Raw genomic sequence first — 27,119 nt, 5'->3', positions numbered from 1 at the left:
ATGATTTCTAATAGGCCAAAACACCAACTCAAAATTCAAGACTTATCATAATTAGATGTAAGATATTTTATAATATTCAGTTTTTAAAATCAAATTTAAGATGTTGTAAGACTTTTTAGGGATAAGGACACTGTGGGGTGTGATTCAGCTTACATGAGCAACACTTTACTAATAACAAATGGAGATTTTACAAAAATGTAAAAATTATTCTTAAGGACAATAAGGTTGTATAACAGTGATTTTAAAAGTGTATGCAATGTCATACTGACAAAAATGCTTTATGATGACTGATCCGTTACGTTTGGCTTTGAGGTTGTTGTATGCATTTACCTGATGGTGAGAGCACCCTGAGGGAACCTTGGAGGTGGAGTGGGTCAGACGCCATTCCACAGATTTGACACAGAAGATTTCTATATTAGGAAAAACATTAGTCAAGTGAAATTTCATTTATTTTGCCCAATATTACAAATTACACGTTTGCCTCTCAGAGGAGATTTACAATCTGCAATAGATGTGTGTGCACCATGTGGTAGATTTATAACATGAACAATCAGGATGACTAAGTGATAGACTGTTAACGCATCTTAAGAATCTGATCTCGGTGCACCAGCAAAGTGGTTCAAGAAAAGGTTCATTTCGTGACATGTCATGTTAATAGTACATCAACTAATTTCTGTCTCATTTCTCTGGGAGGTCTCGCTCCACAACTCGAACCACAATTTTTTTTATCAAGACCTATGATTCGAACCCCCCAAACGCCAAAAGTCGTCACGTGGTATAGACGAACGCTTCACACGACATTACTTACGTCATACGTCTAAAATGATACGCACGCCGACACGCGCTTCGCTGGGAAAGCTCAGCTGTACGCGACACACACTTAGAAGCCTCGAGCTTTTACGTCGCGTCAGTGACGACAGTTGCCAAAGAACAGTATCAGCTGCATTAGCTTACACCGGCAGAGCTAATAGTAATTTCACTCTTCTGATGCAGTCAGCGGCGCATGCAGAAAACAGCTCCACATAATATAATGGTGTCTCAGAAAAAAAAAACCCGACATGCAGTCAGGTGACGCTTTCATGCACTGTATCTCGTAAATCTTACCCTGAATGATCCAGTTACTGGAACAATGTGTCAACTATCTTAAATTTCTGCGTCAGCACCTGGACATACCTGCAGGTCTGTCATGCAGCCTTAAAGCTGAACGATGCAAACAGGAGGTGTAGAAACCCGGCGTCCGGGTGCGTGGAACAAAAATGTTGGTTCCGTTGTTACACCAAAGTCTGTGACCCAGTGGGTCTCTTATTCTTTCTACCGTTTTATCTAGGATGGCAACAAGCATTAGGCTGCACCACCGCCACTTACTATGCTGGACTGTGGACCAGGCCCTACGTGAGATGATATCCACATAAATGTTATCAAAATATTCATATTTTTTAGAGTTTTATTTCATTAACAATATCCTGCCTATCATGAGATGTAAATAACTGCTATGACATTACATGCAGAACAGGAATCTGTACAAAGAATAACCTTTTAAACTTGTAACTTGCTGTTGCATTGCTATAGCTCTACAGTTACAAATTCGTGCTCATTTGTTCTGCTCACCACTTTAAATAAAATACTCCCTAATAAATGTAGCATATCCTCCCCCATACTCTGACCCACCCATCACAGAAACATATCATATGGACACAAATGGCATCTGAATATTGAGATTGTTCCTCGCCTCCTCCCATATCTATCTGCTGATATCTAAATGATTATTTATATTCTCTAAGAATGGAACCTCCATTGTAGCACTTACTACCCCTGCTAAGAAAGTAACTAGCGACTTTAAATCAATCAACCATTACTTCGCCCTCATTTGCCTGCTCTGATTCTTTTGTGGGTTGTTTTCCTGTTCTCCGTCTTTCATCAGTTCCTCCTCACTGACTCACAGTCAGCCTCTGTGTATGTGATCTTACTCTGAGCTCTTACCTGCTGTATTTCCACTTCCCTTTTCATCACTTCACATCCCCCATAAGCCACACTGTGATTGCCACCACAGTTATATATGACCAAACCTGGTTTAGAGCACACTGTGGATTAAACTGGTAATATATCCATAACTCCATGAGCTGGGTGATTTTAAGAACAAAAGTGCAAACACTAGTTTCTATGCCCCACTCGTTCCGCAGTCGTCCCCAACAAAATAACCTGGCTTACATGTTTAGAATTTATCCATAAATGAACTGTATCCTCCAATGAACAGAAGTTGTTAAGAAAATAAAAACATAAATAAATAAATAAATTACATTAACAATTAGAACAAACATTAGAAACAAATTGTTTCATTTACAATATGAATATATAATAACATGACTTTAAAACAGTATCCTACTCTTGATGTAAAGCTCACAGGTTAAAGAAAGATGAACACAAAGAAAACACTTGTTCAAGACATATTCATAGCAGAGTTAAACAAGCGCTAAAATATACCATCAAATATCCCAAGGAAAGCTTCCTCCTCTTTGCTGTTGATGCAGAAGATGCAGTATGTAACAAAAAGAGGGAAAGTATATCCATTAATCAGGTGAATTCCATTTAGATTAGTCTTTATTATTAAAGAAAAACTTATTACAGGCTTTACTCTCCTTTTAATTAAATTCTACACTACCTTCTGTTGTCACATGAGCTGGCGTTGGCTGGGACTCCCACTGATGAGAAGAAATCAAACCTCGTGGCTGCCCAGGCCTTGTGAGTCTGTTCGGGTAAAATTTCTGGTGTTTTTACCGTTATCTCTTCACTGAAGAAGCTTGGTCTCTGCACAAGAAAGAAGAAATGCAAGTGTCACACTGGCGTAACCCCAGTTAAGATTTTAGAAAGCTGAAGCTGTTTGCAGGCATCTTTCATTAAGCTTAACCTGGGAGTCAGTAACCCCATTTAGCTATTAGCAAACTAACAGACTAACTCCCTGTTCTCAGAGAGAAAATCTCATCAGCAAAACAGTAAATTTTACTCTCTGCTGTGTGTTTTGTTGACATCTAAATGCACCAACACAGCTGAAAATAATTCAATGAGTAAGATGCTCAAGTTGTTTAGACAGTTAAGCAGACTGTAATACTGTAATATGTACATTATGTAAACCAGGCAGCTTCACTGTGTTTCCCACAACCACAGTGTGAGATTTACTGGGTTATCAAAATCAGAAACAAATCCACATGAATAACAATGTAAACAATAGTTTGTTTTCTATGTATGGAAATGTAGCCATTAAATGACAAAAAGATCAGTGTATGCACATACTCACCTTTTTATTCCAGTCGAGTGTGATTCTGTTCTGTGGTCTGACTGTGACCAGTGAGGGTTCTGGTTTTCTGCTGTCAGCACTTCCATTTGCTGAAATCGACCTAAAACACAAATATGACGAAAGTTCTTATTGTCTTCACTACAATATGTAACCTCAGTGGACAACTCTGTGTTTTCTGAGAAGAGATTTGACACATTTCACACATGATTTGATTACTGGTGTTTGAAACAGACAATTCCACCTTAGTTAAAGGTAACATGAGCATCATTTTTTCTGGCCTTACCTCAGTGGTGTCCTGGCAGCGGTTACGCAGGGTTTGACTTGTGAGGGACTGAAGAATAGTGGAGCTGATGTAGCAGCAAAGCCTACACATAAAATGTATGTATTGTTATGAAATTCATAAACATAATGTAGCACTTTATGAAAACATAATTAAAAAGTGAACTGCTGGCAATCCACACACTGATCTACCTCCTGAGATAAATGAAAGAGTCTTCACTCTACCTGGCATGTTATACTCATCAGACTGCTGGATTTGAGGTTTAGCATTAGCTGTGCATGAGGCTAAGGATGTCTCGCTGGCATGCACCAAGTTCTCATCATCAAAGTCGTCCCAGTTGTCCCATTCAGCTCCAAGGTCAAAGCTGACTGTTGGTATTTGTGAGGATGAGTAAGTTTCACAGTGACTGGCCTGGTTGGTTAATTCAGTGGACCTCTTTGAGTGAGCTGCGTTGGTCGCATTGACGTGGTTTAGATGCTGTTCAGGGCTCTGACTCCATCCACTTGTTCCCGGGTTCATCCACGCTGAGAAACAATGAATACAGATGTATAATATAAACATCCTAAGACTTGCTTAAGGTAGGAAGGTCGATGAATACCATAAACATTTCACCACTTTCAAATGCTCTCTCTTTGTTAGTGCATTCACGGAGGCGCTGGCCCCCAAAATTAAAAGTCTGCAACCAAAGAACAACCTTTTTCATTAGCCACATATCCCTTTAGATACATATCCCAAGAACAGGTTTTATGAATGCACTGTACTGTGCTGCAAATGTAAATTCAAAGATTTAATGGTAGTTTACTGAAATGAACTGATAACCATGGCTAGGAAACCTAAACCTATGCAGTACGCACTGAAAAATAACTGGAAAGTATATGAGATTTGGTAGTTAATGAGCTACCACCTGCAAACTGCCACTATGGCCTGTCTACTAATGAGTTTTAGTTATTTGATGATACTTTGATGGACTGCGCGAGATGCAGCAGGGGTTTGGACGGGCTCTTCCATCATCCTGTGCATGTCCCCAACATAATCTGATAAGGAGAGAGACAAGGAGAGAGACAAAGAGAGAGAGAGAGACAGAGAAATACACAGTCACGGAACATGTGATGGTTAAACCCTGGCATAAACGGAAACTTGTAGAGTTCAGAGTCTGTTTCTTTATGCCACTTGCTTACCACTGTCAAAGTCATCCAGATGAACCACGTCTGTCAGCTGAGCACAGTCTTCTCCTGTCAGATCCACAGTCTCAGTGTGAGATGTCACTGAAGCCTCATGGTGATTTACCCCATACCTTCAGATCACATAAAATGAATATAATTAACCATCAGACCATCAGAGTTAATTGAAACCAAACTAAGTTTCACAAATTTTATACTAAGTTGCAGCAGTTGTTTAGGGACCCATTCAAAGTCTAAAATGTCAGTGTATATACCAGGAAACAGCAGGAAGCCTCTCTTTGGGTTTGTAAGGAAACTCCTGCATGTTGACAGACACAGACTCTTCACTCATTTTCATCTGAGGAAGAATGTCAAACACGCACTCATTCAGCACGGTAATACTGAAAGGTTTTCTTATTTTTATGTGGAATTATAAGCAAATTTAAAGGGCTGCCTTTCTCATTTTCAACAGTTGTTTAAAAACACACAACAATGCACATCCTGCTTCCACGTTTACATACTGTATGATAACCACATCTGGAGTTGTGGATAGGAAGAGTTTAGAAACATACCTATTGCACCTAATCATATGCATATTCTACATCTGTAAACTAACTTGCACACTAATATTACACAGTATAATACGTGTACATGTATAATGATTATGTTGTATATATCTATTGTGCTGTTCCTATAATCTTTACTTGGTGTTTCATGTGGCTGGTTTCTTATTTTTCTTTCCAATAATTCAACATCCTCTACTTGTTTCATTGACATTTCTTTTAATCTTATCTTAACCTGAGGTGACATGGCAGTGACTCGTTAGCATCTTCTACAGATTGAACATGAAATGTTTGCTGGAGACAAGTATCTTGCATAAGTGCACTTTGTTTTCTGTTCCTGTGTCATAAATCGTTTCTTTTGTCTTCCTCACCTTGAGGCGCTTGACAGGAGTCTGTGCTAATGTGTCACACCTGCTCCTCAGGTCTTTCAAATAGGAAGAGAAACTGGATTCTTGAATCGCTGACCTCTTTCGTGCCACAGTTACACCTACTTTACCTTGGGGGAGGAAGACACATATAAACTCTGATTGACAGACAGGAGGAAGAAGATCTCTATAATCTTGACAGACACACAAAGTTAGATACATAAATGACATCATAAAAGACATGAACACAGCGACAGATGTGACATTGCACTCACAGCAGTCGTGGCCACAGAGATCCTTATTCTTGCAGAAGTGGTTGCACTGTCTTTTGTTGCCTACATCTGATTGGAAATTTGTCACATTTTAATAGAAAAAAACATGTCAAATATCAATCTACCTCTAAAGAAACACTTCAAACATCAATATAAAATACTTCATGTGTCAGGATTAACACAATCATCAGTAACAAAGCTACAGTGCAGTGCCTTGGTCTGTACCAGATGTGACATTTTCCCACTGAAGTGTAGCCTGATCTGTAGCCTGTGGTTTCGGTGCAGAGTGCTGTGGTCTCTGGCCAGTGGGATCATACGGTAAATTGTATGGATTTCCAGTACCAAACCTTCTTGATCCAGAGTAGTACACGTTGAACTTCTGCTGGATGTCGAGGCCCACTATGAGAGAGGAAAGGCAGGAAGTGCTGTAAATGTCTGTTAACTGCTTACATAACATTGACAGGCAGTCCAAGAGTGTAGACAGGGTGGGCACATTACACAAGTGCATCAACTCACATCTCAGATATACATTGCATAACAAATGTTGAACAAAAGGAACAACACAACATATTGTCTCTCCCCTTTATAATATTTCCATGGCTTAGAGCCTCACCATATTCTGAGCTGATGAGATTGACACTGATCTCTTCTCCTTTCGAGGCCTTCGCCACCTCAATCTTCTTCGACCAGCTACCACACTTCAACAGCACCAAGTCCCTGAGAAACAAAATCAGAGGATACCTGCTGAAAATCAATTTATTGAAATCAATCACTTGATTGATTGGTATTATGCTGTTCTTAAACCAAGTTCTGTCTTTTTTTTTTAACCCAATGGTGAAAAGTGTGTCTTCTGATGCAGTGCCAGAATTATAGTGAACGACAGGGTAAGAGAAAGAAAGTAAACTTTGTCGGGGCCCTGGGACACAAATTGTTTTCTCTCACGTGAGTTTCTGTAGAAAGACCACGTTGTTGTCAGAGTCTCCGATGATCAGAGAGACATAGTGGCGGTCTGGAGCCGTTCTCCTGGACTGCAGCTGTGCTTGGTTTTTTAGACTGACCTTCACCACAATCTCAGCTGTAGCACAGCTATACCTTGGAAGCTATAAAATACAGCAACAGCTTAAAAGAAAGACAATGAAGAGTAACAGAACTATCCGGTGAATCCTTACTTCCAGTAACTCCTTAAAAGTCTGACCAACAAAAAGAGAAAAGCTCTATTAAATGATGTAATATAATGTACTTGTCCTTGTGATAGTAATTTTCTGCAGCACCTTTACCTGCTCCAGAGTAACTTCATACTTTGGGAGGTGTGTGACAGATTCTCTGATCTGGTTGCCAAATGGTGGATGTCTGTTGAGAATCTGTAATGAGAGAAATGAAGTCATAATCAAATTACCTGAAAATCTAGTTCAAATAATGGTTAAATCAAAGGTTCTGAATTATCAGAAAGTGTTTTCTTTTTAAATATTACACAGACTGACCAGCTCAAGCTCTCTGGGGTTGGTTTGCTCTATTTTGCTGAACGTGGTGAGTCCAGCGTTCACCATGGCAGCTGACAGAGTCTGGCCTGAAACACACAGCCTGTTATTATTAAATGTTTACAGCAAAGGTGGCAGAGATATTTTTGACTGAAATATGCCAGTATGTGTATAACAACCACTGAAAGTACATTTTATTATTGTATTTACATTGCTTAGATATAAGGCAGTATTTGTTATGAGTAGCAAAGTACCCACCTATCCTCTCCAGCTGTTTGGAAACATAGGGTGAGTTCTCCCAAAGCTTTGATCTGAAGCACTTAGCGAGGATCAGAGAGTTGAGCAGAGCAGAGAAACCGGTCTTGGATCGCTGACTCAGATACTCTGACAGACCTGATAAAGATCAAAATACAAACTTTAAAAAGATACAGTCAGAGAACATTTTGTTCACATGTTGTCTATGATTTATGCAACATACATCTGCTGATGCGCATCCCAGTCCTGAAGATCTTTGCTGTGTCTTGTGTAAGTCCAAACTCTTGAATTGAGATGGAGCCTAGCTGAGCCTGAATCAAGCTGAAGACAAGGTAATGAATGGAGGACATGTACAGTGGACAGTGTATGGGAAATCCATAAGCACATTTATACAAAAAGAAAAAAAATCATCAACCAGTATTCTGTTTTTACTCAACCCTGCTTTTCCACAGGGAAAGCACAGAATGAATAAACCTACCAGTTCACTTTCATCTCACTGGTTTTGATCTTTCCCTCAATGGGAAACCTGAAAAAAAAAAACATATAAATAAAATTTATTATGGCTTGTGTCGAAATCCATCACTATGCCTTTCCAATCCACAAGTTAAATTAAGATTGTGCACACGGATTCAGCAAACAGAGCCTAAGATACTGTCCATCGTATAAATGTTTCTGACCTGATGGTGACTCTGTTCTTGTCCCGGTTCAAAGTGTTCAAAGGCCTCTTCTCATTCATCCTCAACTGAATGTCGCTGAACTCTCTGCTCCTCGACACCAGCTCAATCTGGGCATACAAGCACTTTTGATCTGAATACCATGTTTTAGCAATGCCATGCAATACACAGCGTGCAATTCATTAAAATACTTTTTCAGGAATCTGGTATATCACAACAAAATGTTACTGTGTCGACATTTTAATCAAACACATCAACACTGTGCAGTCTTATCAGGAAACCTACCAGGTCAGACAGGTTCTCAGTGCCAGACACGTTGCAGAACTGTTTCATGGTATCAAAGGCAACACAGAACCTAGCCATCAACCTGCCGGCCTCTAAGATGAACAAAAACAAACTACTTAACAGATTTATTTCCAGAATATGAGGGTCCGTTGAAAAAGAAGAGCATAGTTAAAGGTGTAAATGTCATCCACGCAACTGAAAACAATTTTCATCAGTAACAAATTTGCCCTCTACCTGTTGGTTTGATGTTAATATCTTCATCCATGTCGATGAGACCAATGGAGGACAGAGAGTTGAGGTTCTTCAGACACAGTTCTAAAGAGATGTGAACAGTGGTCACCTTAAACTAGTAGCATGTACATCTGATCCAGTTACAGACAAAAGCAGAGCTTGGATGATAAGTGGCTTCATGACACTGGTTTAAATGAATTTAGTAAGTAATTAATTGATGAATTAATTATTATAGAGTCATCTCAGTAGCAACATGCTTGTGGCTCACCTTGCAATTTTGCTTCAATTCCACGTCTGTCTAAGCTGGCAGAGAAACCTGAAATGGGAGTTGGAGCACACTGTACTGACTTTACTGTGGAAAGTCAGTACATCACTCATTCTGATGTTTTATGTGTGCTTGTGCTTTGAGCTCTGACCGTAGTGTGTGGGGTTCTTGAGGGCTCTGATGTAGAGGAAGGTGGAGCGTATCCAGTCCAGAGCCATGTTGACATCACTGATGGTTTGGAGAACAACCTCAGCATTCAGGTGCTCCACCAGGTGACTGTCTAAGCTGAGGAAATAAGCCGAACTATAACCTCATGTATGATCTTTCTCCTTTATGAATTCGTATGTGAGAGAGAACGATAGAGAGACCAAAGACCAGGGAGGAGTAAACACCTAGTGACACAGTTACTATCCATAATACCTGCTCTCAATGATTTCCATCCCATTCATAAGTTTCATGTACTTGTCTCTGGTTTGAAGCTTGGTCATGATCACGGCAGTTGCTGATGTGTCAAACTAAAGAAGGAGAGAATCAAATGGAGCGATTTAAGCAAATGTGCATGCTTTAAAACCTAAATTTACTGACCGATGGTTAAAAGAAATTGTTCCATAGAGATGAATTAAATATTCCATTATTGTTGTGCTGTCACCTGTGGTCTTCCAGCTCGGCCTATCATCTGCAGCAGGTCGGACTCGCTGTACTCTTCACAGGAGCCTGCAACATACTGCATAGTGGACTTGATCACCACCAGATGAGCTGGCAGGTTCACCCCCATGGCCAGAGTCCTGGTGGTAACTAGGATATAAGAAATAAGACCACAAACACAAATTCAGTGCCCATTTAAATAAATAAATAAATAAACAATTAAAAACTTTACTGTAAATCATGCCAGTAAGTGGTAAAGGCTTCTGAATGTTTTGCATTAGTGATGCACCAATAAGTCGGCATATGATCAATATCAGGGGATGTCAGCTTCCAAACCAATATTAGCGTTATGTGATATGGAGATGTTATTTTTATGACCTTTAATGTGTCTCATAATGTAACCATCAAATCAGAAACAGAATGAAAGTTATGAACTTTCAGTCTCATTTGTTACTCATGATGGGGGCTTAAAAAACACACTAGTATAGGTGTGTAAATAGGTCATTTTATACTTTCTGTGTATTATATTACCATTAAACAGGCATTGGCATTTATGAATTTTTGACATACAAAGCTTTGGCAGAGGCCTGGTGATGTCTCAACACGTTATGGCTGAAATACTATATGACTCGGTTGTTGTAACCTGTGACACTTGTCTTTCCTGTTTATGCCTGAGGCGCTACAAAGAAAATATAAACACAGGATTATGTTGCATACTTAAATAGTCTCCTACCCCTTTACAGAACAGGAAAAAACTGTGTTAGTGACAAAGTCTCACAGAGGACAGGCAGGTCTCCCTGAGTGAAGGCCTCTTCTATCACCTTCCTATCTGACAAGTCAACTCCTGCATGGTGGTAACCAACTCCTAACAACACCAGATCTGGATCACAAACACAATACAAGGTTATGTTATATAGCTGGTAATTATAGCCACACTCAACGTGCTTTCTTACTGTGTCAGGACTCAGATAAGTTTTCAAATCTGAGATCTTACCATTTTAAGTTTCAAACAGGGTCTGGAAGCTGCCCCAAAAGACTCACCTCTCAGCTTTGAATCCAGAGTAGAGTTAGCATATTTTATCAACCTAAACAGCATTCCAAAGTAACAAAAAAAAAAACAGGATCAAGCTTTCAGTTGCGTGTGTATGAACATGTGAGCATGGATAAGGAAGGAACTTACCTTTGCTTGTGCTCAATGCTCATGATGAATCGAGCATCCTTGGCCAGAACTGCCGCTGACTGCTGGGCTCCTTTCCTGGTAGAGCAAAACTACAGAAAAACATAATTATTGGACCATGAAATAATCTTAATTAAAAAGGACAGCAAACACATGCACAAAACAAGAACACACAGTTCGCCCCAGCCTCCCTACCCACCACTAGAGCAGGCTTCTGGTCAGAGTACGTCTGTATGATGTTGGCCATCTTGTAATTGAGTGACAGGTCAAACTTAAACTCTGTTTGGTTTGGATTGCAGGGGAATCCGAAAACCACCTTCCTCAGCTTCACAGGACGATGGCTCTCATCCATATCCAGATATGTGGCTGGACCACTTTCATTAGACAGCCAGTCAGCTATCTAATAACAGGCAGACAGTTCAAGAATCAGCCACAGGCTACTGATTTATACCGGAGATACAATGCAAACGTATGCAGGACAAAGTGGTGAGTGATTCTGTGTCAGCCACTTACATCAGAGATGTTGGGTATGGTGGCTGATACGGCCACAAACCGCATAGAGAGGCGTGCCTGTGCATTCTGTGCTGTCCTGTAAGTGTCTACTGCCTTCATCCTGCTCACAACCACCTCCAAGGTGGCACCGCGGGTTGCATCTTTCACCACATGCACCTGGAAGAATGAAATGCAGGTAGAATAAAGTCAACCCATTCTTTATCATTGTTTTCTATTATAGATATAGAACTAGACAGGGCACATATGCACTCTCATAACACACGGGCCCAGAACATGATGTGCTATAACTTCTTAATGGCTAACCTCAAGTGAAATAAAGCGCTGAGGCGAGGCTAACGATGTGCAATCATGCAATGTGGCATAATAAAACACAATGTGAACGGTACATCTTCTGGCACATGACTGCACAGTGAGCATCCACCATAATGCAGGCTGAGTTTGAGAAACTATGAACACTGAAAAATGGGCCTGTGAACAAAATATCTGACAAACACACTGACCTCGTCAATAAGGAAAAGCCTGACTAGCTGTAGAAGACTGTTATCCTTCCATTTCCTTGTCATGCTGTCCCATTTTTCCTAAAGGACCAATAAGCACAACATTATTTACTCAGGTAAAACTTCAGGTGGTTTATTTTTAATTTTTTTTGGTTTTAATCTTTCCACTCCTTCAAACTTTTTTGCATTTGTTCAGTGGAAATGTCATATGGTGTCACACACAGGCGTGGTCAGGATGATGTGGGAGTCCTGAATCTCAAAGAAGTCATCGATCTCTGTGTCACCCGTTAGCTCCTTACAGCTCAGCCCCAGAGGACCAAACTTCTTCTTCCAGTTCTCAAAGCACTGACTACACAGCGCTTTGATAGGAGCCACTGGCAAGAAAAAACAATGAAGACTGGCTCAAAAATCAAAACATTGGAAATGATACACAATGAGCAAGTCAGAAGAAAAAATGTCTAAATGTGTGATTGCAGTCAGGTGTATTGTGTCAAAACAATGTTGCCTTAGCCGGTTTTGTTTAAATTCAGATTTATCGAGTTCATTCACTTCCTTGCGCTTTTGATACAGAGAGCTGACAGTTTGTTTACACTGGCAAGGCGTATAAACAATAAAGAAAATCAGATATGTTTTGAACCAGTTATAAATGACAGAAAAAAAGCTCCAAAGTTTCAGCAAAGGTTTCTAAACTTTCTGAGTAGGAATTGTTTTCACCAATATTGAGACTGGAAAATATGGCTTTTCAAATGCAATGTCATATATTCTGTGAGTATAAAGAATTATTTTGGGCCAAGTCTCCCTAAAATGGGGCCTTAGAGGAATTCTAGTTATACCAAATAATATTGTACACTCACTATAGACAGCTTTGACGTCTCTCCAGGGCTCGGACGTTTCCATTAGAAGGCGAATGATGGCCAGCTCAAACAGCACTGTTTTACCAGATCCAGTTGGAGCACAGGCTACAAAATTCTTACCTGTGTAAAGAACCTGTGAACAAACCAAACATAATTACACTCCAGGAGACACTCCCAGTCACATGGTCATGGGTTGTAACGAGACAATGAAACTACTGTGTTATTCATATTCCTCAGCAATCTGTTTATAAAGGCTTTCAGATAATGCTTACGTCATCTAGTGCTTTGGACTGAACGTAGTTGAAAAACGGGAACTCATTGAAGACGGATCTGAACCTAGACGCTGTGTTAGCATAGTTCAGGAAATCAAACCACGTCACTTGTGAAATTACATTGCATTACAACAAAAAGGATACGGATTTCAGAAACAGGTCGCAAAACTTCTGACCCAGATGAACCTAAAATGTAATTCAAACAATCACCAGACTTTCATTTTCAGTCTCACTCTCCCTGAGCCAATGCCCATTTTATGTTATGAAATGTTTAGCATTTTTATGGTATAACAGTAAGGAATTGTGTTTTTAAAAAAATGACTGTGGACTACAAGGCTTCTACAGTTACTGCCTGCTCCTGTTTGCTTCTATCCACCACCTTGTGACCAGCATGTTTCATTACACTGGAGCGGTCAATGGGGAGAGCTCACCTCATTTCACCTCATCACACCCTAACACATTGTGGCAGCTGCTGCCATGGCTAGACATTGGCATACTCATTAGCTGCAACACTCTACAGAAGCTATATGAGAGGTATTTGGTAAACCAGTCATAGACTGTGAGCGCGGCGCCTGTCTGTGACTGTGTCAATGCAGTGCAGCACCTTGTATGCAGAGCGGCTGAGGCGTCATGGGCGGAACGAAGGCTCTCTTTGTGCCCTTGTCCGGCATCTCTGCATATGTTGCCTGCTGCGGGGGTCGGCCACTCGCTGCAGATGAGCTCAGAGGAGGGGGTGAGAAGGGGGGCTTTGGGGGGAAAGGAGGAGCTGCCTGGCTAACTGTCGCCCGTGGCGGCTGAAGAGGAGGAGGCACTGTCGCCATGGTAACCTGACTGAGAAAAGTTTGAGGTCTGGATGCTTTCTGGCTGCTGCTGCTGCCGCTGATACTGAGGTCATCCGTGTTTGACGAGTCACCTCCGCTGTTCAACACCTGAACCTTGAACAAGCTGTTGTGGGAGGGAGGAGAGGATAGGGAGGGAATAAAGAATTGAAAGAGGTGGAGGGTAGAATGAAAGAGGGAAAACTACTGTTGCTGATGAAAGGCTGGAGGCTTATTTGAGGAAGGCCAAGCATTCTGGCCTCTGGCAATAAAGCTAAAGAGGGGGGTGGTTAGAATCTTTTCATTTTCTTCTTATGAAATGTCCACTTATGTAAAAATCAAGCCTTTTCATGATTCACCGTAGTTCCATTTTAACTAAGCGTATCATGGATTGCAACAATTTCAGGGATTAAAGAGTGAATCAGCACTACATTGCCTTTTTGGATGGGAAAAAAACTGGAAACAAGGCTTTAAAATAGTGAATAACATTAATCCTGCTAATTTAAGCATTTTTTAAATCATGTTCTGTATCCACCTCCAAGGAAAGAAAATCCTTGTTGACCTGATTTTTATTGCCTTAAATTTTTACCATTTTGTACTTAAGGCCACATATCAAGGCAGTTAAAAGCTTTGAAATCTCAAAACAGTTTCTGCCCCCAAGTGTAGATTTCTTCTAATCTTTCAAAATATGTACTACAGCAAGACTCTGAAAACAATGTGCACACAGTCTTTAATTCACAGTCGTGTAAATGTCGTCTTAGCACTTGCCTTCTCCGTAGCGGTGGGCTTTTGCTGCAGTTCAGAGACAAACACCTCGTGCTGATGGCCGCATGACCAGAGTCCTGCAGGGTTTCATCTCCACCTCTGCCACTCTGACAGGCACCCTGAGAGTAATCCCTGAACTCTTCACCTCCCCAGAGGCCATCACATCTGCTGATGCCGTTACTGTTACTGCCACACTGCGTCTCCTCAATCTCTTTCTTATCATTGCTAAAACTGCAAGAACTGTTGATTTCTGATAATAATTTAAGGCCATCTGATACTTTAAAAGGAGGAAGAAACTTCTTGGGTTTCTGTGAGAAACCTGTGAACAGTACAGAAAAGGAGGAGAGAGTTTTATCAAATCAAGATGTTTATAGCTGTAATCTGGTGCTTTTTATGGGTGTAACTCTCAAAATGATTTGGTGAGATGAAAAGAATTTAAAGGAGGAAATTTACCATTGCAGTTATGCTAAATATTTTGAGAACATATCATAGGAACCAGATCCCAGTTTGTTTATGCAAGTCAAGGAAAATTGGGAAAGCTTTCAAGCCTATTCAAGCTATTGTGTCCGTGAGTCATAAAGTTAAATTTAGTAGGGCTTCAATTGGCCAGATACTGAGCAGTTTACTCAAGTCAGGTGAAAAGGAATTCACCCTAATCCAGAGCACAACATACTGTATAGGGTAGAGAGTGACTCTGCCTCCTCCTGCAAATCCTGACTAGCTGGAATCTGAGAAAGACATGGAGGCACTTCCAGCTTCCATGGATTGGCCTCCTGGTGCAGTGGCTTTCTGTCAGATACAACCCAGAGGGAAAAAACACTGATAAGCAGCAGAGGGAGAAAGAAGAGAGAGGGATGATGTGGGCTATCTCTTTCTACTCACACTTTGTGGACAATGGGTTTCTCAAAAAACAGATTGTCCAGAGACAAGGAGCAGTCACTGGAGTCCAGCATCTTATCAGATCATGTAGGTGTGCACACATTTGAATGCAAAGCAGGATGATGGATCTTGGTTGCAGACATCTGTCTCTTAAAAAACAAACAAACAAACAGATATTTAAATGGATGCAAACACTTATCAACAAATATATTTGGATAGCTATGTATTCTTAATAGTATGTCAGGTACATGGCTGAAATTCATTTGGTGGCTGAAATAAATGAAAAACAATTACTACAATTACTAATGCAAACTTGAGGCATCATTGAAGATCTGTTTTTGTCTGTGACAACAAGGCTAAAATGTGAATTACCATATTGTCATTTTTCACTCATCATGCAAAACTAAGGGATTGAAGTGAAAACCAACTCTACATCACATTTTGGGACACAAACATTGGAAATGGTTTTTGACACAGCTACATGGTTAGCAATAATCTTGCTGAATTAGTTTAAGAATTTCAAATACACAAAACCTATGACAGAACACAATACTTTATAAATGGCTGCTAACCTGCTGAACAAAGCGTTATGAAAAATGTTTTCAGGCAAGTAAGACTTTCCTAGTAAAATACCTAATTATGTAGATGTTTTTTTTCCGGGCTGATAAAATTGAGTTAACCTGGCTTTGCTAGTTTTAGCTGAACAGATAAACGGTGAACCGGCAGCTGGCAACATTCAACAACTGACGGTTATCTGTTAGCATTCGCTGTTTAAGCGAGAAAGCTCGTCGTTTTCAGGGTTATCTGTACCATTTTCTCGTTCTGTACTCACCTGTAATGATGAATAAATGTACTAACAGATACCAAAACTGGCTTAAATCAGGTAAGAATTTAACCCTTGACCCCACTACGTCAGACACTTCAGTTAGTGCCTCTTTATTCTTACAGATTGAATCAAGTAACAACTTTATTTATATGCACATTTTCATTTCGACTAACAACAATGTAGCTAGACTTAATTATTTAGTAAAAATGTTAACCTCTGCTAAATGTTATCAGATTTGATAAGATGTTTACTGCGGAATTGATGTCTTACTTTGTGAAGTGTGTGTTCAAAAGCGGTTGAAACACAGACTGTTTCTCTTTAAAACGCCAGGAGTCTGTGAATAACTGAGCCGGCTAATCACCGGCTAGGAGAGTAACAAAGACCTCTGAGAAGACAACCATGGGGGGATAGTGGTAACATCTCTCCTGTGCTGGCACACATTTACTGCCTGTGCGTCAATGACAAGTTTAAATAGCAAAAGCAAATATGTTCTTTAAAAACACTAAGCAAATAGTAATTGAAGTTTCAAATCATTGTGTCAATTAAAACGGTGATTAACCGCCATCAACCTAAAAAAATCTACTACCCAAAAGAGATGGTCATTAACTCAGGTTTTTTATGCCTCCTATCTGGAACGAACCATTACAAACCTTTCGGGGGAACATGGCGCCGACTCGTAACATTACATGACGGAATTATACGAGACGATAACTTGAGTAACTTTTTAACTGTAGCTGTTTCGTAAAACACGGACACAATCAAATGTAATTATTGAAACATTCATTTGTTCTGTCTCTGCAGAGCAAATTGTATGTACTGTTACCCTTACAAAAGAAATGATCTGTCCCACACCAGACCACCACGGAAAATGGCGACTGTGAAATAGATGGAAGACGAAAGTAAGAAATTATTCAATGCAGCGTATAAATTGTGTCCTGTCTCCATCCACACCGCTCGGAGGTAACGTTTATTTGTTTTTCATCATTTTATCGATATATGTATAGTGAGTAGCGAGGAATGATTGTCATTAGCTATAGTTTAGCCTGAGGAATAGGTTTTGGTATGGAACAGCCTTAATGGAATGGTCTGCAGCTCCTGCAAGCAGCATCCAACAAGCCAGCGTGATATAAACGTCAAAGAAATGCAACGATACCTTTACGGAACATGGTATTAATAACCCAGTTTGCTCTGAGAGTAGGTACCTTTGGAAACACATCCCAACTATTGTTGGCTGGCATATAACCGAACTACTGTGCTGAAAGTTTTAGCTCTATACAAAATCCACAACCGCTCATCAAAAGCCATTTACGATGTCCATCCCTTTGCAGTTTCGGTGCTGCTGTGTAAATGTTACAAACACCTTTCTTTACTACAGCAGCGTTCACTTGGTATGACACTTTTACTGCCCTTCAAATTCGAGACCTCTCACTCCTGCGACCTTGTAGCGTTATAAATGGCCACAATTAATCATGTAAGTAAAGTGTCAAGTATATTTTATGTTTAGCTATATTCATTTCCTAGTCAGTGGGTGCTGATTGAGTCAGGAAGGCAACTCAGGTGACACTGGAGGTAACTAAACTGTTTCCCTTGCACATCAAACAAGCACATTTAAATAAGTAAATCTAGAACTAACTTTAACTGGTAAACATGAGTAACAATGTACTACTACAATGTACTGTATGTACTACTACAATGTACTGTAAAAGCATAAACAGGCTCTTGTCTGTTTTGCTTCTAACAATTCCCAAAGCTTGCTAAACGCTGCAAGTACTGACCATATTAACCAGACTGTTACACCATCTTAACCATCACTGATTCACATTTGCATTTAAGACTGCAACTCATGAAGATTTTTATTATCGCTTTATCTGTCAATTATTTTGTCAAGTAACTGATTAATCACTTGGTAGATAAAATGTCAGCGGAGAGAAGTGAAAATTACCCGTTATAAAGGCTTTTTTCAAATTACTTGTTTTGCCTAACAATACAAAACCTAAAGCTATACAGCTTATTATTACATATTCAAAAATGAGTAATACCAAACTTCCCCTAATTTGATCTTATAAATTGCAAGATCAAATTAGGGGAAGTTTGGTATTTTAGCTTGAAAAGAGGCTTAAACAATTATTAAAATAGTTGTAGAATAATTTTCCATCAGTCAACTAATTGTTTCAGCTCTGTTTGCATTTTAAACATGGCTAAATGTTTAAGCCATGGTAGCAGCTTCTAGTGGTTGCAATGTTCGTTGCACCCCACTCAAACAAATGTGATGATACAGCACTAACAATCTATGGGCGGTTCAACTGTTCTTAACAGTTTAAATCTTAATGTTTTCGTCTGAAGCTCCTCCGCCGCTAGCTGACGTATGTAGCCGTAGCATGTAGCTATGGTTACATACATCAGCTAGCACTAATGTGAAAATCAAACTAAATGTCAACACCACCAGGCCTACATGGAGACTGAAGGAACTGTATTTGTTCACCCTAGGTAATGATAAGGTAGATAATGTGGAACAGGTTAAAGAAAGGTTCAGCAATGTGCTCCTTTTCATTACCATGAGATAAATTTTGTTATTTGTAATCTTCTGAAACCATTTCCACTTCTTATTGCAATTTTTGCTTAATCACAAAGTGAATGAAGTTAAGTTTAAGTTTATACTTTATTAATCCCTCAAGCTGGGGAAATTACTCTCTGCATTTTACCCACACCAAGTGAACGAAACGCACACACAAACATGCACTAGAGACGCTGTGGCAGGGGGCTTCCCTAGGAGGAGCCCAGGGAGCTGGGTAGATCGGTGCCTTGCTCAGGGGCACCACGGCCATGGTCACAGAGGCGGGGGGGTGCATTTCCTTCACCACCACCCATATCCATTGTGCGTATCCATTGTGCTTTGTTGAGGAATCAAACCGCCGACCCTCCGATCTCCGGGCAGTCCAAAGTCCAAAGCCGCACGCTTAACTTGTTGCGCCACGGCCGCAATGAAAGAATACAGGCTGGATTGTTGCAGATTCATAATGACAAAGACGAAGTAAGGCCTTGTTCAGGCCTCTTCTTGCATCTCGAGTGACCACTTGTGATCAGATCTCACCTCCCTGCTCTATATGCAAAGAAACACGTACAATTCTGTTTACAAAGCTGTGTTGTTGTTTTTAACCAACGGCAACAATGCATTTACACTCCCAAATGAAAGTGGCCCTGTGTGGCTCAGACCACTTCCGAATTAGATCTCAGGTCTTGTCTGTGATTAAAGTGAAAAAGATTTGAATTAAACTTTTGGGATGCTACAGTGTTAACTGTGGACTTTGTAGTTAAACACTTGTTGATTTCAGGATATCTAAGAAGGCTTTACTTTTCTTTTTCAGGTCATGGCAGCTGAAATGTCATGTCTGACAGGTGTTGATGAAGATGACAAAGATCCAGATCCTGAGATCAATGCCCTCTCACTCCTGCAAGAGCCATTGAGAATGGCTCAAGAATCAGCCTCCTGCACCGATTCTTTCGGCAAGCCTTCTCTGAAACAAAACAGTGTCCTAGATGTTCTGTCAAACACAGATATGTTGTCTCCGGTTGGCCTGGGAAATGGACCTTCTTCACATCTGGCCACACAAGCTGATGAACTCAATAACATCTCGACAGAGAAAGAGGAGGAAAAAAGCATCACCCCACTAAAAACTGTGCAGGAAATTGACACTGCAGGAATTTGGGGTTTTGACGTTGACTCACCTGAGAACTCATTGGATAATTTTAGTAATGCCAGTGACCTTCATTGGGACCCTCACAAAGAGTTTATGCAGTTTCTGTGGGAGAACCATAGTGATTCTCCTGGTGAGGAACCTAAAGAGGAAGTCCCTCCTACTAATAGCCAAAGGAGAAGGAAACGGAAAATGGACATGGTTGTCATGGTGGATCCCTCAGAAGACCTTTACCCTGATCTGAGCCACAAGTCATCTGAGGAATCATCTGATACCGAGGGACCAGGTGACTCCATTCCTGCCAGAAAAGTCCGAAAGTCAAGGAAGTTCCCCAAGTCACAGTCGCCACCAACAGGGAAAGTGTCCAAGTATCCCAATGGAACTGTAAAGGCCATTAAGGAAATTCTTTACAATGCTCCCACAAGAAATGCACATGGGAACAGTATAAATCATGGACTTTCACCATTGAAGGGGAGGCTCACAATAAATTCTCATTCAGAAGAGAAGCCATCATGTTACCCTTGTTCAAAATGTAAGCTCATTTTCAAGAAAGAGCATCATTTGCATCGTCATATGAGGTCTCACGTTGACTCTCCGAATATTTCGCCAAAGCCTTTTATATGCCGTGAATGTGGACAGTCTTTCAGACAAAGTGGTTCACTGATTGAGCACATGTCCATCCACCAGGAGAAGAGAGCAAGGCTCACAGAAGAGGTCAAAGACATGAATGATAAGAAGAAAGAGGAAAAAAACGTGAAGCTTTTCTGCCCTCAGTGCCCATTTGGAACAAACTGCCCAAACACGTTTGTTCAACATGCGAAAACTCATGAGAAGGACAAGAGAAAGTTTAGATGTGACAAATGTAGCTTCAGGACTGTGAGTGAGAATGATCTTAGGAGACATAACATAATGCAGCACACTGTTATTACGGTTAGAAAGCAGATCCAGAATGATGACTCTGAAACCTTCTCCTGTAACATTTGTTCTTATAAAGCTTTTAGCAAAAATGTTTTTAAGAATCACCTTCAGCGGCGCCATCAACAAACTTTTGAGGAATACGAAGCTGCACAGCGTAGGGAGAAAAATGTACAGAGCCAGATTGAATCTGAAAGCCTCTCCTGTAACATTTGTTCTTATAGAGCTTTCAGCAAGCATGTTTTTGAGAATCATCTTCTGCGGCGCCATCAACAAACACTTGAAGAATACGAAGCTGCACAGCATAGTGACAAAAACGCACAACCATCTAAGGAGCAGCATGTGCCTACATGTAAAAGTCCTGTAGAAGATGCAGAGTTTATGTCTAAAATCTCAATAAAAAATCAGATCTCTTCTAAAAGAGCTTGTTTGCCTAGTGAGTCCAGTGACATTTCAGACTTATTCAAAAATAGCAAGATTAAGAGAGGTCTCAAGTCTCAGCTAACAGAGTCAAAGCTCGACAAATCCATTAATGTTCTCCTGTCCCGACAAAGACACGGAAGGAAGACTGCTGAACAGAAGAAGGAAAGCAATAATTGCAGTACATCTGTTCAGGATTCCAAAAGTGACAAGGATGGCTATGATCAGTTGCCAGGACCATTTACTGTCAAGGTGGAAGATTCAGCTTTATCTCCAAATGGCCATGGCGTGCCCTCCAGTGAAGCTGAAGGAGATCTCAAAAGCATCGGTGAACCCAAGCTGAATGTAGATAAGTCAACACTCAAAAAGTCACCATCTAAACGGAAGATGTCCACCCCATATCGCAACACCTCTGACCAAGACTCATGCTTCATCTTACCAAAACCTTTGCCAAGTCCCAAGAAAATAAACCAAGAAGAAGAAGTGGCAGACTTGGATGAAAAAGACATTTTCCAGTTTAAGGATACAGATCCCAATACAAACTCTTTTGACAATGGTATCAAGAAAGAAAAACAAAACATCATTTATACCTATAGCAGAAGAATGTCCATGAGGGGTGCTCTGCAGGCGTCTAAAAGGCTGTTTGAGAAAATAAAGACTGAAGAGCAAGAACAGAACGACCCTGAAATCAAAGAAGAATGCATAGAAACAGAAGTATTTCAAGAAACCTTTGACTCCCACCAAATACCACTGCAGGAATCCTTCACAGACGATTTGTCAGAGATGGATTCAGACCGCAAGAGCTGTCCATACTGTCCCGCAGTCTTTGAGTCAGGTGTTGGATTGTCCAATCATGTCAGAGGGCATCTTCATAGGGTCGGACTGAGTTACAATGCACGCCATGTAGTGCCTCCTGAGCAGGTGGCTTCTCAAGACAGGAGGCCACGAATTCGCCGGAAGATTTCGGCATTCCGGAGATTGAAAAAAGGTACTTCAGAAATTTGCATGGTCTTATATTGAAGGAAAACATTCGTTTATAGCAGTTCAGCTTTTTGTGGCTCTAAATTGGTTATTATTGAGCCTTAAGCTTACCAAAGTCATGGCTAAGATCTTGGTGTGGCGTCATTCCCAAAAAAATCCCTTGGGGCAACGAAAGGCAAAGGATCAGACAGTCCTCTAGGTTGTAAACAAAGCAAAGAGATTTGTCACATTTCTTTAGAATAAAGGAGAAGAATGAACGGGTAAAGTTATTACCTAAACTGTCCATGGATTTATAGACTTACTTCTGCGCAGTTGTGTGCACCTGCAATTCTTCTGTGACAAGACATTATGGGTACACTCCCTTTCATTTCTACCACCAAATAAAACTGAAGCTATTCTGGAAAAAAAAAGTCAGCTTATTTACAACCTACATGATTATATGTTTCTATTTCTTTTACCTATCCAGCCACAACTGAGATCTCAGCAATTATTTTGGTGAGCTCAGTGTTCTCAAGACCAGTAGAACCAATGGGCCAACCTGTTTTAAACTGGGTTAAACCTTAGTTTCCTACATATGTACTTTGATGCTAAAAAGTTTAAATTTATCATATTGTACCCTGTTTTCGTCTCTGATAGATGTATTTTTGATTTATTTATTTATTTCAGCATTACAGCTGGACTCAGATTCTGAGACTGTGAAGAGCATTCACTCCTGTCCATTATGCGGGGATTCATTTGATAACAGGACTGGGCAGTCGAACCACATACGAGGCCACCTCAAAAAGCTTGGTAAAAGCTTTGCAACAAAGAACAAATCCCCATTATTTTTACTCCGGGAGTTGATGCGCGACAAGAAGGAGTTCCAGCGGGCACTTCAAATTCTGGGAAAGAGGCGGAACCATTTTCAATACGGTGCTTCACCAAAGCTGTCCAGTGTTGATAGTTTCACACCAGCCCCCATTGGAATCCCAAAAAGTAATTCTGTTCCAAGAGTTTGCACTGATGCCAAACCACTGATGTCCACATTTTCCTTAGGGGAAATGGAATCTGAAAAAAGACAACTAGAGACAAAACTGGATGTGAAAAATTCACTCTCAGGCACAACTGCCTTGATAGGAATTCTGAAGAGAAGGAAGTGTCAGGAAGACGGCAGGCTAAAGGGGTCCTCTCAGATGTCAAGAAACACATTAATAGTTTCTTCAAACAGTGAGCACAGTTCAGGATCAGGAGTTGCAGCTTCACTGCCAAACTCAATATCTGGTAAGTAACTTCCATATAGAAGTAACCAGACAGGTTAAACAAGAAGTTGAATACTCATCCAGAAGAATTGTGTGATCCTATTTACTTTTTTTTTAAGTGAAAACACTATATTTGAGAACACAATAAATAAAAATAGTTTGTTTGAATATCTCTTCATTCACACTTTTCATGTAGGTTAATATCATCACACTTACATCTTGGGCCTTTAATTGTAAAATGTATTCAAGTCAGGCATATGACCTCACCCGAACTGAAAAATAGCCAATCATCTACTTAAAATGCCTATTCTGAGCTTTTGAAGGTTTAGAAAAGGTGGACACTAATATCTACAGAAGATGTTTTGAGGCAAACATCTAAGTACTGATCAGCAGATTTTGTGCATTGTTGAAGTGAGGTGTCATCAGCATAAAGGCGTAGAGTGAGATTTTCCAGGTACCTTCAGATCATGTGTCCAAAACATTAGAGCATGCTTCATATATAATGCAGAAAATTATTATTATTTTTTGTTTTGTTTCATAACCTTAATTACATAATAAGTATAAGTATTTATGTTTTCACTTGTCTTTGTATTTTTTGTTGTTACAGAGAAAGGTGAATTCAACAGGAAGGTGTGCGTCCATTGCAATGCAACTTTCCACAGTGGAGTTAGCTTGTCCAATCACCTCCGGGCATATGCAAAACGAAAGAGGACTGCCTTACTTGAGGGAACCAGTAAGTGCCATAGGTGGCAACTTAAATTAGACACTAGCTAGTTAAATTGCATCATTAAGGTTCTTTATTATTGTTGCTGCACTAGCAGATCATACTGGTTGATAGTTCGTATCGTATTAGTGATTGACATAGTATCATTGCATCACCATTTATTACAGTCTCAAGAAATGAACACCTTTAGCCTTAACCTCACTTGTTTGATATTCTGACCAATACAAATCTGATCAGACATGCATTAAGTAAATTCCAACTATCTAATTGTACCTAAGTAACCTGATCATCTCTCAGTTTTTCACAAATGAAATCCAGTCAACTCCTCTGTATAAGGTATGGCAGCAGAAGACTCAGAATGATATCTGAAAATCTCAGCAGATAAAGCCAAAACTACCTTTGTGGCTCGATACCACAAGGGGTTATGACGTCCACAGTTATATTTAGTGTACCAGTGGTTATTTGTGTCCTCCCCAAGGTAAAGATCTAGAAGGGCATCAGCAAGTGAGATGTTGCAGAGATTTTAATTGTGGAGCGTGGTGGGTGAATCTGTGGGAGAAATGACCTTTTCATGGCAGAAAGCCTTGAAGGCCTTCTTTTCCCATAGGCAAAGATCATCACACTTGTCTTGGTCCTTGTGCCTTAGCTGCACTGCCATGCAGCTGAGACACACAGCCGGACCGTTCACCTCTCAGGTCACAAGGCCGAAACAGGCTCGCGGTTTTTATCCCAATTTACTTAACTGCCAAAATATCTTGCATGAGAATATATTACTGTTGAAACATTACTTAACAATATCAAAACTTTCTAGTAGATATCATAGACTTTATTTAATTAAAATGTTAAATCAGTAAGCAAGGCTTTGCTGTAATCTCAAACGTGGTGCTGTAAATTAATAACGTAAATTCTGCCTTTCAGCATTTGACTGTAAAGCAAGGAGGCAGCGCTCAAGGCCTGGCTCAAAGAAGAAGACACTGCCCTTAACACAAACTCCAGAGGAAATGTACAGACTCACCTGCAGGTACTGTGATTATTTCTTATTTAATGATCATACAGTACTATTCTTTTTAAATGATAGATAATACTGAATTTGCAGTCAGACAGGCATCAACTGTTGCCCCAGGCAACCAGATTTGGGCTGCTGTCAGCCCAAATCTGTTTGTTCTGGTCTGTTTGGCATCAGTTGGGAACCCTTCTCGTTTATTTAAAAAAAAAAAAAGCCCAGATGAATGAAAGACATGTTGTCATCATCGTGCTCCAAAAATAATGAAACTGAGCGTGCAGTAAAATAAGTCACAAACCATAATCCAGCTTTGTAGAATAACCAACGAGACAGTTATACCGACACTGAGACTGATAAAGAAGAGTACAGTACACAATGGTGTCATCTGATGTCTTGTTTTGTCCCACAAACAGTCCAAAGCCCAAACATACTCAATTTACAATGAAATAAAACAAATTAATCGGTAAATCCTCACTTTTGAGAAGCTGGAAGCGGCAAGTATTTGGCTTATAATTATTTATGCTTAAAAATTGAATGAGTTATCAAAATTGTCAAATTTTCTGCCGATTGACTTATCGCTTAATTTTTGGTAGCACTTAAAAAAAATTAAGTGCACACATGGAAACATCAGAAGCTTAACAATATTTTGTTCCTCCAACTCATAGCCAGCATATCTGTTTTTACAAATGAATATGTTTACAGTAGAAACATGTGCCAAAATCTGACAACCAGTGTATCTGCTGTTTTAAAAACACACTTTGTGGGGGCATCATCATCAGTCTCTCCTTCTCATTACAGGTTCTGTGACCTCGTCTTCCAGGGTCCCTTGTCGGTCCAGGAGGACTGGATTAAACATTTACAGAGACACATTATGAACACTAGTGTCCCTCACACTGGGCTAGGCATGGTAGAGGTTACTTCGCTGCCCATGGACCCCCCAAACCTCAAGACTGACCAAGACAGCTCTCTGACAGCCACACATGCTGCCTCATGAAGCCAATGGGGATCCTTTTAGATTTCACTAGACTTTATGTGTATGTACATTGGATGTTCTTTCACTTTTTTTTTTTTTTTTTTTTTTTTTAAAGTCAATGAAATACTGGCCAAAAGTACAATACAATCAATGATGGACGTATTGTACATGTTTGGACATTTGGACAGATGAAAAAGTTATTTTGGATATTGTTACCTTTTTCTGTTTTTACATGGTTCATTTTTTTGGAATCAATTCCAAATGGACAGACTGTTTTCTTGATTTATGCAGTAATGTAGTGTGGAATCCATTTCTAATGAAGACAACTTTTACCTCAGATTTCTCATGGTTTGAGTCCGTTTTTGTCAAAGTTTGGGAGCACCTCTCTTCTATATCAATACTCACATTCGTAAGATGCATAAAATCATGTTTCTTTTGTACTGCAACATGTTGAAATCAAAGCCCACAGTCTCTGTTTTCAGGCCACAGAATTACTGAGATGAACAGTGAAAGTGACGGCACCAGAAAGCTCTTGATAAACAGTTTCAAGAATTGCAAGTGGAAAAAGTGAGCTACTACTCAAGAACAAAAAGAAAAATGTCTGCAGACTTGTTATGCATAGAAAGTGTTTTATAGTATTTCAGTAACTGCATTGTTTCTAATACAAATACAACAAGTAAAACTGAAGGTGGTTAAGAAAAGACCTAACACGCACAGCCTGTGTTGGCAATGCCGTTCATACATGTCACCTATATTTAATGTTTAAATATACTGTTTTGAAATAATTTAATTTTAAATGTACTA

General features: G+C 40.0%; 2 protein-coding genes across 3 annotated transcripts; one reads left to right on the top strand and one right to left on the bottom strand.

The window, feature by feature from the left end:
* Positions 1-1,341: 1,341 nt before the first annotated feature.
* hfm1 (helicase for meiosis 1) lies at positions 1,342-15,614 on the bottom strand. Its single transcript, XM_041056287.1, has 39 exons — positions 15,544-15,614; positions 15,335-15,450; positions 14,665-14,980; positions 13,683-14,023; positions 13,223-13,264; positions 13,079-13,149; positions 12,807-12,939; positions 12,175-12,326; positions 11,956-12,033; positions 11,456-11,611; positions 11,142-11,342; positions 10,946-11,034; positions 10,807-10,850; positions 10,544-10,645; positions 9,770-9,915; positions 9,541-9,635; positions 9,272-9,405; positions 9,124-9,171; positions 8,859-8,939; positions 8,625-8,716; positions 8,343-8,449; positions 8,144-8,191; positions 7,889-7,986; positions 7,669-7,803; positions 7,414-7,499; positions 7,210-7,293; positions 6,875-7,032; positions 6,546-6,649; positions 6,146-6,331; positions 5,936-6,001; positions 5,667-5,791; positions 5,008-5,090; positions 4,751-4,866; positions 4,532-4,606; positions 3,797-4,096; positions 3,576-3,657; positions 3,293-3,392; positions 2,661-2,805; positions 1,342-2,526 (listed from the first exon to the last, which is right to left on the bottom strand). The coding sequence occupies exons 1-39, from the start codon at positions 15,612-15,614 to the stop codon at positions 2,471-2,473; spliced, it is 4,662 nt and encodes a 1,553-aa protein (XP_040912221.1). The 3' UTR covers positions 1,342-2,470.
* Positions 15,615-17,215: 1,601 nt separating this feature from the next.
* znf644a (zinc finger protein 644a) lies at positions 17,216-26,336 on the top strand. Of its 2 annotated transcripts, none has more exons than XM_041055332.1 (6): positions 17,216-17,326; positions 19,732-22,384; positions 23,044-23,637; positions 24,223-24,348; positions 25,258-25,360; positions 26,141-26,336. In XM_041055332.1, exons 2-6 carry the CDS (start codon positions 19,735-19,737, stop codon positions 26,334-26,336), a joined length of 3,669 nt encoding a protein of 1,222 aa, XP_040911266.1. In that variant the 5' UTR covers positions 17,216-17,326; positions 19,732-19,734. The 2 variants fall into 2 exon arrangements, with proteins under 2 accessions (XP_040911266.1, XP_040911267.1); XM_041055333.1 differs by having other exon boundaries at positions 17,240-17,265.
* Positions 26,337-27,119: the final 783 nt, after the last annotated feature.

This window comes from Toxotes jaculatrix, chromosome 14 (assembly GCF_017976425.1).
Source record: "Toxotes jaculatrix isolate fToxJac2 chromosome 14, fToxJac2.pri, whole genome shotgun sequence".
In the NCBI taxonomy this organism is placed as follows: domain Eukaryota; kingdom Metazoa; phylum Chordata; class Actinopteri; family Toxotidae; genus Toxotes; species Toxotes jaculatrix.
The sequence above is the reverse complement of the archived record's forward strand: the minus strand, read 5'-3'. Positions and strand labels throughout refer to the sequence as shown.